A 12,124-nucleotide genomic window follows, 5' to 3' on the forward strand; every position below is an offset into this window, starting at 1 on the left:
TCACACAGTTTCCACATGGATGAATTTATCATATGGATAAACAAGTTCAAGAGTCAATGCAATATTCTTCTGCATGCAGTTTTCTTATTTTTATTTTTATAAAGCAGCAGCAGAGCACCAAGCATCAGTGTTGCTTCGGAGAGAATGGTGTCCTGTGGTTTTTAATTGGTCTCGGATGCATTTTCATATGACCCAGTAAGAGGAAGATCGTGTGTGCGCATGTTGTTTCAGATGTTATTTATTGTTGGAGCGAGTAAACATCAGTTAGATTCTCATTCCCCTCGAGCTGAAACAGAGTGACGCTTCCGACTGAACTGAAGAAGCAGATTAGTTTAATATAAGCGAGGAATCCAGAAACCTCAAACACAGCATTTTGAAAAAAGAAGTTTTGAATTTGTGCGGGTAGTCTGTCGTCATCCGGTCGTGTATCCATAGTGAACATTCGGGTCTGATTCCTGAGGACAATACCACGAGCCCTCAATTCGCGTTCTCTGTAAAAACAGGTAAAACCAGAATTTCTCTGAATAGAAGCACATAAACATGTTTCTTTCCATCACTATGGTTCCACACAATTATATTGTGTTTCCTCAAAAGATTGCTACTTCTAAATTAATCAGAATAAGAAAGAAAAGACTTTCCCTCATTGTGTTTCTGTAGACCTCACAGCGACACCTCAACCCTCTGCACTGTGACATCTCCAGTGTTTTCTTTACCTGCATTTCCTTTCAGCGGCTTCATTTGTCAGGATTGTTTCCTGGCTCAAGGTCACTCCTCATTCAACCCCCTTTCCTCTGCCAGTAGAGCAGTGGCTCTTGACTGCTAAAGCTGAATCGATATCCCTGAGCGCTCGGCGCTTGTGCTCTCATATCCTCCAAGCATTTATGCTGTATTCATGGGAGATGCTCAGAGAGAGACCCAGGAGAACAAGGAAAGGCACAGGCGGCTGCCTGGTAGGATCTTAAGTAAAACAGGGGCAGCACACGTGATTTATGGTCTAATGCAATCCTTATTAAAAGTTGCAGTCAGTCTTGGGGAGGAGGCTGAATATTATTGATGTGCTGGGTGATTCACCTCATTTGGAACAGTGCCATTCTTCTGACTGTTCTATTTACTTAACAGAGACAGGGAGAGTGATGAGAGAGGGAAAGCTGGAGGGAGCAGGCTCGGGCATGATTCAATATTACAGCTTCAAGAAACACAGTTGTCCACTTGTCCACACGGACCAGCGGTACATTGAGGATGTCCGAGCCAGATGCAGCCCCCTGTTAGTGTGTGGCAGCTGCGTTTGTTTTCGTATGAAGCGCATTGATAGTTTGACCTCTTGGCTGGATAAACTCCCCCGTACTTCATCCCTCTGGATGAACAAAAGCTTTGGTATTTGGTATTTGGTTTTTAGTATTCTGCCGGCGCATGCCCATTGTGCCACTGTCATGGCGCGGTGGGAGGAATGGAGGCTGAGTGGGAGGTTAGGGGGAGTGCAATGGTTAACATGTAAATGAATGCTTTAATAGGGTCAACCCGGGTCAAGCTTTTTGATGGTTCGATGTCCGATTAGAGCACCATCAATGTGTGTGGGTGACTGGTCCGCGGTGCACCTGGACTTGTTCCTTGTGCTACATGCTCAAAAGGAGCACAAAGACTCTTTGAGGGCTGCAGCACGGTGCCTCAAAGCCCTGTTAATGCTGTCTGTTGTACATCAATCAAGCTCAATGAGAGACCTGCAACAGACAGAGGCAACGATTAGAAAGACAATGAGGGGCCAAAAAACAAATGGTGATGATGAGGATGATGATGATGCCAGAAGGCTGGGCTTGATGGTGTGGGTGGGAAGGTTGCTTGAGGAGAATCCATTTTGTATGATATCTTTCTTTCTATTTTATTGATATGCAGCTTGGGGAGGTAAATGTCACCACGGCCCTCACCATAGACGTCTACTCGGTGGTCAATTGATCGGTGTGACATTTGATACTCAGGTTCACGGTGAAGCCCGCCCCTCGGTTCCCTGTCCGTCCCTCTCATCCCCTCCTCCCTGCTCCTTCATTCATCATGTATCTGTCCCTTCTGCTGCTGTGAATCCTTCACAGTCTCCACATGTGTGCTTCCAAAAAAAGACCGGCTGAGCTGTGGGTTTTTAAAGGTTTCCTACATGGATTCTCTTGTGCTGAAAAGCTTCTAAATAGCTGACAGCTAAAAACGTCCTCCTATTAGGCGCCCCATCATCTCGTCTGCATCTCCCTGTGCAATAATGAAGCAATCCAGTAAACCAAGGAGCACACATCTTCTCCTCGTTTTATTCTTATTTCAACCGAAGCTCTTTATTTCACCGCTGAACTCATTTAACGCTGCACAAGACACACACTCAATAAAGAAAGACAGAGATTGAGGGAATGAATCAGTTACATACTAAATTTTCTATCGTAATAAGGCCCTTGATTCATATGGTATTCTCTTAAATGGGTGATAAATGAAACGAGGCACAGGCATTACCAGACGGCATATTAGAATATAAAAGACCCCACTGCAAAAGGACAGGGAGAATATGAGAGCTGTAATTGGAGACCGTGTGAATTAATTTGCTCGGTGAACTTCCTATGAATCACATCAGGTCATAAAAGCCAGATGGAGCAGAGGGAGGATTGGCACGAGGTGGTGAAGGCAGACATTTAATTAGCGCAGAGCGGTACTTTTAACAGGTCTGCACTGCCATCATGTGGAGAGAAAAGGGTCCGCCAACTGTGGGCGACCCATGAGTGGATCACTTGGATTCATTTTCAAGTGCTTAAAGCTGAACGTGAAACATTCTGTACTTCTCAAATCAAATTGCTTTTCAAACCATCAATCAAAGCTGGATAAATATTAGAAGGGATCTCTTGTCCCCAATTAGGAGGAGGCTAACCACTTTGTGCTCATGAACTTGTGAAACCTGACCACCTTCCTGACTATCGATGAAAGTCCATTTCCTGCTGGGAAACTCAGCACAGAGGAATGCAGAGTGGGAAAGAAGCCTGGAGCCGCTCTTATCACTGCCACCTCCTCCAACCAAATTTATGAGGACGTTTCTTTGGCGCGCTCTTTGTGAACGTCAGTATTGTAATTCTCAATAATCCCCACCAAGATGGTGATGGAGGATGTATGTGACAGCTAGAACGGTACCTTCCCCCGAGGAGAGGAGACGTTTTCCTCCCAAGAGCAGGAATGTGCTACGTGTTCTACCGGCCGTGCATCAATCTAAAGAATGTCGCTGGATCTGAAAGAGGATTCAGGCTCACTACTATGAAATAATTACGCCCCACTCGCTATTTGATAGATTAGCACAAGGAGGAAGGTGTGATTGCAACACGGACAGACCCCCACTTGTCAACCGCACCACACGGCCTTCACAAAAGACGGAGCCTCACACAACCTAGTACATTAAGTGAATTTATTGGATTAAATAAACCAACAAAGACACAGCGGAGTGTGGTATCAACAACTGTTGCAGTTAAGGTAGCATGAGTGGAAAGTGTGCATGCAATGCTGTATAGTGTAGAAACAAACCACACTCAAAACCAAAGACAAAAACAGTGGCTCAGGAAGGCGAGTGCCACTAACCGAAAGTGAACAAATCTTTATGTTTGTGTTTTAGTGAAGCATAGGCAGAACAGAGAACAGAGATCCCATTAACCTGGATTATTGGAATATTTACAAATGACAACAAAGATGTACAACAAGTATTTTTATTTATTAGTTTATTATTATTAGCATGGAACGGTTTGATAAACAACAAAGGCAGCGGAACCTTTAATGAGTATTGTTTCAGTCGGACTTATTTGAGCGGTGCACGAGGCATAGAGGAGAGTTGAAGAATTCGGAACAGGACAGTTATTGAACCATTTTTCACACCAACCAGAGTTAATTCATTCATTTTAATGCAATGAAAAAAGTGGATGTTGGGTAAGTAGTGAAATGAACCCGCATAGCGAAATGTTCCTCCGGTCGACTGCTAAAGTCACTTATTTATAATCACCGAGTAGGTTTACGCTACTTCGTTTAATCGCAGGATCCTTCTCTCAGCTGCAGGCTGGTGTGAGTTCTACAGAAGAAGAAGATGTTTGGTCTCCGGTTGTCTCTTTGGCTTCGGTCTAAGACACAGGTTTGCCCTGTCTCCTGGCAGAGTTTTCATAAACTGGCCTCGCTTCAGAAAGCTACAGGTCTTCCCCCGAAGAAAGTCCAAAGCTTACTCTACCCCTTCAGTGCTCTGGAGGCTTACCTGGACAGGTAGTGTATTTGGTTTGTAGAGTGTGTAGATTCCAGAAGGCGCATGTCTCTGTCCATGTACTCTTTCAGAGCATAAAGTGTGTCCTTTGTTTTCAGGTCAGTGGACAGAACTCCGTTCCAGCTCTTTCATCCCAGTTTGGAGGACATGGTTGATGCAGAGAAGCTCTTCTACCCGTCTCCATCCCATAAGATTGATTACTACATCTCTGCGGAAAGGATGGACCATGTCCCTGCACTGAAACCGCCTGAGGTTAGAGAGCATCCTCAGTCACGCTGCTAACTGTGTTCCCGACTAGGGCTGTCAACGAATATTCTAACATTCGAATGCATATTAGAATAGTTCAGATATTCGAATGTGATATTAATATTCCAATGTAAAAAATACAAAATAAAAAAAGCAGCAGCAGCGGCGCAACTGTCTGCTTTGCGGTTGGTGCGCGCACAGGGTCTTGGCCATTAGTTAATTTACTTTTTCTGTGTGTAGATAACATGTTAAATATGTTTACGCTTTTATACAAGTAGTTATGTCTCGTATTAATTAGTCCTATTATTTACGTACCTAATGCGCAACCAGATATTTGAGTATATGTGGGGTTTTTTCCACACGAATATTCAAATGTCTTTTTTGAGCAATTTTGACAGCCCTACTCCTGACATGTCCCGACCAGGGCTGATATGCGGGACTTTACATATGTTTTGTAGAAATGGTGGAGGGCCCCAGAAAGAATTCACGGTGCAGGTACATCATTAACTGTTTGGTGTAAGTAAGGGTCATACATCTTCCTATGGGGGCAGACGTGGTCGAGAGGTTATTGGTGCCGAGGGCCACAGTGGAACACAAGGAGTGTTCCTCACGTCTCACCCATCTTCATATTCACACAACTTTTTTTGGCAATACATTTACAAAAGAGTCATTTGGGGACTTTTCACAGGAAAATGTTAACATTGTGAATCGAATGTATCATCTCTGTACAGCTTGATTTGAATTTACGTAATTTAGTGACTTCTTGTTTGCTCTGTTCCACCTTGAGCAGAACTTCTTTGCACTGTCCAGCCAGATGAGACCAACCACATGACATCATTGTCAGGGCTATGTGTAGGCAGAGGCAGGACTCAAATGCAGAGACAAAAGTACCTTTTTTATAAATAAAAGTCAAAGGCGCCAAGGGGAAAAAACCAAGGACACGACGATTCTCTGACAATGACGCCAACCGCAAGCAATAATGCGAGAAGGCATAAGAGACTCCCATGGCTTAAATACACAGTTGATTGGACACAGGTGGAAAACAATCATGGACATGGCAGACAATCACAGGGGAAGACAGGACAAAGCAGGAAGTGAAGTTACCCAAGGCACACAAGAGACATGAAACTACAAAATAAAACATGTACCCAAACTGTACCACAAACATGTGGTTTATGTGCCTTTGTCTCCATCCTTTGAGGTGCTACTTTTTTTTTTTTACTCAGAACATTTTGAATGCCTTCACACGACAGCTTAGCGTGTAGATAACCTATGAATTCAAGTTATTTTACAAGGCCACGCCTCCCCCAACTCACCACACCACAGGAGGAACATGCTCGTTCACCTCACGCTGCCCTTCCTCGATCGTCACAGGGACACTCAGCCTGTGAAGAATGTTGCCTAATGTCTCCTTACCCTCCTGCAGCCTCATACATAATCAAGCAGGGGTCGACACCCGATAATAGATGAGCAGATTTATAACCTTATGGATGGAGGTGATCGCCGGAGGGCTCAGCATGGAACATGGTGTTGACGGGACAACGCAGCCTCTTTGGCATGCCGAGTGAGTCGCCACTCTGTCAGAGGATGATGAATTTGGGGCTTAGTGGCAGCACAGGCCTCCATCCATCTGTGGCGTGTAGGAGAGATGGATGTCCCGGGGGGGTGTGCAGCTGCAGTAGCAGTCAGAACAGGCGTGCTGGGTGAAGTGACGTAAATGAGGAAAAACTGGAGAAACTTTAGAAGTGAAAAAGTCAAACACAAATTGTAACAGAGTGATGGAGCTATTCATGAAGAGGTCAAACTTTTTCCGCAGTATCAAACGAGTGTGTTTGTGTGTTGTCAGGTGTGCTTCATCGGCAGGAGCAACGTGGGCAAGTCGTCTCTCATCAAAGGTCTGTTCTCCCTGACCCCACAGTTAGAAGTCAGAGTCTCCAAAACTCCAGTAAGTTGTCGTAGCGTTCACACACAGCATGTCTGTTTCACTTGCACGGTTCCATGGTGTGTACATCTGCTGAGGTCACATGTAGACTTCAATTGTTGATGGATTAACGTTTTGTCAAACCAAATAGCTGCCTCTTTGACAAAAGGTGACATTAATGATTTGAAAACGTTTTTTTTGTCTTCTTGAAAATGAATAAGCGATGGCATACTGTTTATTGCAAAACATCATTTCTGCAGTTTCACAACATTTTATAAACTTCCTGAATATAAGAAAGGAAACCTTTGATTTCTTTAATCTAAATTCAAACTTCTCATTTAGGTTAGCTAATAAAATTAGTGCTGTCTGTGTGCTATTTAAGCAATAAGGCTGTACGTCAAAAATGTTACGTTTCAACGGCCCGGCGCCTAACATTACTGACGATACAGTACTGCCTTGGGTACCTTATTGTTTTTATAATACGGTTGCCACACTGTGTGTGTGTGTGTCCACCCACACTTTGGTGGACATTTGAAAAAATACTTCCACTTCAATCAATTTGATCCTTGTTAGATCATCATAGTTCGTCTCTTATATTTTCTTCTTGGCATGCTATAATGCTGAACGATAGTACAACCTATTCTTGTTCAGTTGATGATCATTACATTCCTTATGTAGAATGATCTGCAGTCAGTCTCTCTTGGTCCTCAGGGTCACACAAAGAAGATGAACTTCTTCAGAGTGGGCAAAGCTTTCACCATCGTTGACATGCCTGGCTACGGACACAGAGCACCCACAGACTTCGTGGACATGGTGGAGCCGTATCTCCTCACAAGGAAGAAGTAAGACATTTACTTCAGTTTACCTCCTGAGGCCAGTTAGGACTCTAGAGGCCCTGTTTTGAGCTCAAAGAGACCACAAAGTACTTCAGGCGATGGTGTCTGCAGTGGGTCAGTCCTGAAATACTTTGACTGCAGATGTTGAGAGGACAAAATGTTCCCCCAACTGAGACTCATCCCTGTCTAAGGGAGTATATGTGACTTAAAGAAAACCGAGACATGAAGGATTGTAGATTCACATTCTTTGGTTGAACTAAACTTTTTATATTGATTTCTTGACAAAGAAAAGGAAAGTAATTTATGAATTTGTAATAGCAAAGTGAACTCAGATATCAAGTGTGCCACTGGGCACAAATGGAATATATTCTGGTGTGATCTTTTTCTTGTGTACACAGTATTTCTGCACTGTTTGTCGATAACGATGAAGTAGGTAGCTCTGAGTCTGTGCTCGTCCTCCTCGGGTGCCACAAAATAGGAAGCCAAGATGAATCCACATGAGAAGGACGTCCTGTTTTAATAATGAAGTCATCTTTCATTACATGTTATTTAGCTGATGTCAGCAGAGAGCCATTCCACCGTTTAGGAGCCAGGACAGCAAAGAGTTGTGATCTAGTTGAGTGGAGGGAGGTACCATGTTGCAGTGTTAATTTTGTTGACGAAAACTATGATGAAAAATGTGACCAAGAGGTGACGAAAACGGATCTTAAAAAATATCTATTCTATATTATAACTTTCGTTGACGAGACAAAAATGTTGGTGGTGAAGTCACAATACTTTTTTTTTTAATTGCACGCACCTAACAGACATGGGCAACGTACGGCCCCCGTACGGCGGTTATTAAAGTGTCATGATGACGTTATCCACAAACCCAGACCGTCACTGCGGGGGCAGCGGTGCTTCTTGTCACCGATACGGACCGCGCCGACTATTTTACACTTCGCTGAGTGTGCGTGTGCGCTTCCTTGGTTTAGCTCAGCTGTCTCAGTTTAGCCAACTGGTAGCAGGCTAAAGCCACGGAACTCCAGAGACCGATGTGCGTGGAGATAAAGACCCGTTTAACAGCTCGGGGCTGGTCGGGCCAGCAGAGTTGTTCATGCGGACCTGGCTGCTCCGTGTTCTGCCGACGGTAGACAGCGTTTCGAGACACGCGCACTTCAACCAGTTCAGACGCCACATCTCGAAGTCCAAAATAGCTGCCAAAATGAACACTGAAGGACAAGACATGTATCTGCATACATGTCTCGTCCTGTATGCCTATGAGGGCCGATTGACTCTGACAAAGTACGGTCAGTCCTGTTAGACCACATAGAAATGAATGTCTCCTGTGTAACATCTCCCAACACATGGGGTTGTATTACCTTTTTGAGTAGCAGTTTGTTTCTAAATGAAACTTCTGCAAATGAAGATCTGTTAAACATTTGTGTTCCTTTTCCTACATCCTTGTTGCTCCATGTAACCTTCTGCCAATGTGTCATCTGTCAGCCTGGTCAGGACGTTCCTGTTGGTGGACGGCAGTGTTGGTTTCCAGAAAGCCGACATGATCGCCCTGGAGATGTGTGAGGAGATCAGACGTCCATACGTGGTAGGACACACACTGTCTTCTTAGGAAACACTATCAGGGTTCATATTGTTGGAGAAATTGTAGAACTCTGACACATCTCTGCTGCAACGTAGAATATATGAGCACGGCTAAAATCCCGCTGCTCAATTCATCCCGGTCTCATATGCCCAAATGACAATTGAGAAATGACATTTCTCTAAATGCCTGAGCTATGCAACGCAATTTACTATTTTAATTGTCTGGCCGTCAGTTTGCACATCCCAATATGGAGGTCAGAAGCTCTTACACTCGTGTTGTGAGTAGGACACCCAGTTCATGCCGGTAGCCTGAAAAGTAGGACACCCCTTCTGCACCCCCGCACCCCCTTGGGGGTCCAACATCCCATCTGGGTTCATGCCCCAAACAGTGTATTTATAGTTGCATTCAAATTGGACCAATGACAGAACAGTTTGCTCACGCGTGGCGTTTGTTAGTCTGCTGTACAGAATTTAGACCCTAGAGGGCGCTTGTGCAGCTGCAGCGGGGCCCACACCACATTTTGGGAATCCCTGATCTAAAAGTGAAGTCAGACACGTTGGAAACCAACCACTTTTTTGCAAGTTACACAACTATCTTATAATGTTCACTTAATGCAATCGGCCTTTGGCTCCATTGTGTGCACCGGGGTCCTATCTATCTTCTACTTTTTTTTACAGAAAAAGAAGCCACAGCTTTTGTATGAAGGCAAATTATTGTCAACTTTTAACAGGGCAAACCAGGTCCATGTGCGCACGCTAATCAAACATTCACAAGTCTGTCTGACGCAGGCGATTCGCTCGCTCGCAAACCTTGATTGCGATGCAGTTTTCTGCTCGCCCTCTCAGTTTCTCCCAACGAAATAGCAGGCCCAAATGTATTCCCTCTGTGGTGCGGCCCGGTGGTTGGGGACCCCTGGTATAATACAAAACATCAACACTAAATTAAGACCAGATGGTACATATTAGACCGCAGCTTGCCTGTTAATGGAAACACATTATCTAGTGGAGGTGGTGAGCTCTATAGCTTACCAGCTCCCCCGCCCACCCTTCACATTTTACTCATTCTTACAAATCTTCATCATTAAGTCCACAGTGAATTAATGCTGAACGCTCTCACTCAGCTATTTAAAAACTGCTGTTCCCTGTGAAATGCCAACGCGGAGGCGTTATAATTAAGCACTCTGCAGTCAATTATTCATGCTTCGGTGATTAAACACTTGGACCATTAATACGGCTTTGACAGCAGCACTTTTTACAGAGATGAAGTCTCACTGTTGTAAGGCAAAGGAAAGACCAAGAAATAACCTGAAACACACTTTAATGCACATTTATTAAACTTGTACTCTATTGCCCTTTCCTATGGAAAGTGGTGTAGTCCAACAAACTCTCCTTTCCCTTTGGAAGCAAGGCACAAGAGCTTCTCGGATCTTTAGAGCGTCAGGGTTTGTTGATGTGCCAACTGTAATCTACATTGTACATTTAGTTTAGATGAAAGAAACTAATCAGGAATGCTTCTGGACCAACAGGAACTACTACCAGCTGGTCAATAAAACGTTTTTCAAACTGTGAATCAACGCAGTTGAAACAAATGAGCACAGGAAATATAAGAGCGATGGACCCAGCAGTTTGATTAACTGTGGACAGACGGACGGATACACGCACATTCCACTCCATTTATTTTCCATGTTTTAATGTGACAAACACTTCGTTGTGCAGCTGGTGGTCACCAAGATCGACAAATGTGGATACGGAACACTGCTGACCAACCTATTGGATCTTCAGGAAGTGGTGAAAACACAGACCACAAGTTGCTTCCCCCAGCCACTGCTGGTCAGGTGAGTCTCCAGTTCCCTTAGGCCTAGCCTCCCCCTTCCACATTTATACTGCAACCGTGTTAATAAAGTAATACTTTGAACCTGGTTGTTTATGTCGTCTGCATGACTCAGCACTGTAACACCACATGAAGGCATCGAAGATGCTTCTTTGTAGTCCAGACGTTAGGGGGTAATATTTTACCATTTCAATCCAGCCTGTGTCTCATTTCATTGGGCTGCATTCTTTTAGGACCTTTTGGTCCTGCACCAACTGCACAGGCTGAACCGAGTCGTCTCTGAAATGGGACGGTCTGGGCTACATGGGACTTCCTGCTTGCGTCCTCAGCATTCCCTCCGCTGCTCCTGTTGCCTAGCAACCTCATGCGCTTGACAGTAAAATCCTTAAAACCTGCAGAAGGAAGGAAGATATGCTTCATCTCCGGAGCATGATATATCTTAGAGTGAAAAACATTTCCCGGTCATTTAAAATTAAAATGAAATGAATTAAGCCATGTACTTTCATCTAAAAGTAATATTGCAATATTAAGGGAGAGGAAATCAATTAAAACGGCCAAAATGTCTGGTCATCGCAGCCCTGGACCATCAGGAGCACAAACTCGTTTTGCCGACCGCAGCAGAGTGGGATAAACTGCAGAGGCTCGAGACCCTTCTAGAGCCATGCAGGGAAATCAGTCTGTAACTTATCAAATAACATTGATTTGATTATTTTCTGGAATGAATTAAACCAAGTCAAATATCAATAACATGTATTTATGTTAAAAAAAAAGATAATAATAATGATAATTATGTATCTGTGTCCTGTTATTTATCTTTGGTATGCATTTCAGAAAGAAAAAATGGTTAGGATTAAGGTGTAATTGCAAATAGGGATAAATCCTGATTAATTCACTAAAAATTCTGATTAATTTGATTAAAATGTTGAATCATTTGACAGCCCTAATATTTTCTCCTCCAAGGCAGAGTCCCCACTAAAACATAGATACCATGTAGTTGTATCTTAGATCAAAACATTTTATTCACAACATTTAAAGAAGGAGGAAATCACAAGTGTTAACAGTAATTCCATTTAACAGCTCCCTCCACTTCGAGGGGATCTACCTCCTGAGATGCTTCATCGCTCATGTCACAGGGAGCATCAGACTAATGGACACCGGTCAGACCTGAGCAGCTGGACCCACAATGCAACTGTCTCAAGAGGCTTTTATTTTTCTAATAAAATCTTAAAACACACTTTGTTGGTCTGCACAGTTGTCCTATTACTATTTGATATTCCCGGATTAGATTTATTTTTACAGATGAATGACCACTTCATCAGGCGGCTCGGTGCGGACGAGGCCACCTCTTTCACACCAGACTGATGAAAGCGCTGCTCATGAGCCATTGACATGTAGAGTCAGGAACTGGTGCCATCTACATCCTCCCAGCATGCTTTAGCATTATGAGTCAAAGG

The 12,124-nt window shown here is 43.8% G+C and overlaps 1 protein-coding gene across 1 annotated transcript; it reads left to right on the forward strand.

Annotated features, from left to right (window-relative positions):
* Positions 1-3,801: 3,801 nt before the first annotated feature.
* Positions 3,802-11,904, forward strand: gtpbp8 (GTP binding protein 8 (putative)). The gene is made up of 8 exons (XM_037488558.2): positions 3,802-3,933; positions 4,054-4,257; positions 4,354-4,507; positions 6,348-6,446; positions 7,134-7,264; positions 8,744-8,843; positions 10,556-10,674; positions 11,748-11,904. The coding sequence occupies exons 2-8, from the start codon at positions 4,088-4,090 to the stop codon at positions 11,836-11,838; spliced, it is 864 nt and encodes a 287-aa protein (XP_037344455.1). The 5' UTR covers positions 3,802-3,933; positions 4,054-4,087; the 3' UTR covers positions 11,839-11,904.
* The last annotated feature ends 220 nt before the right edge of the window (positions 11,905-12,124 follow it).

This window comes from Pungitius pungitius, chromosome 10 (genome assembly GCF_949316345.1).
Source record: "Pungitius pungitius chromosome 10, fPunPun2.1, whole genome shotgun sequence".
Classification (NCBI taxonomy): domain Eukaryota; kingdom Metazoa; phylum Chordata; class Actinopteri; order Perciformes; family Gasterosteidae; genus Pungitius; species Pungitius pungitius.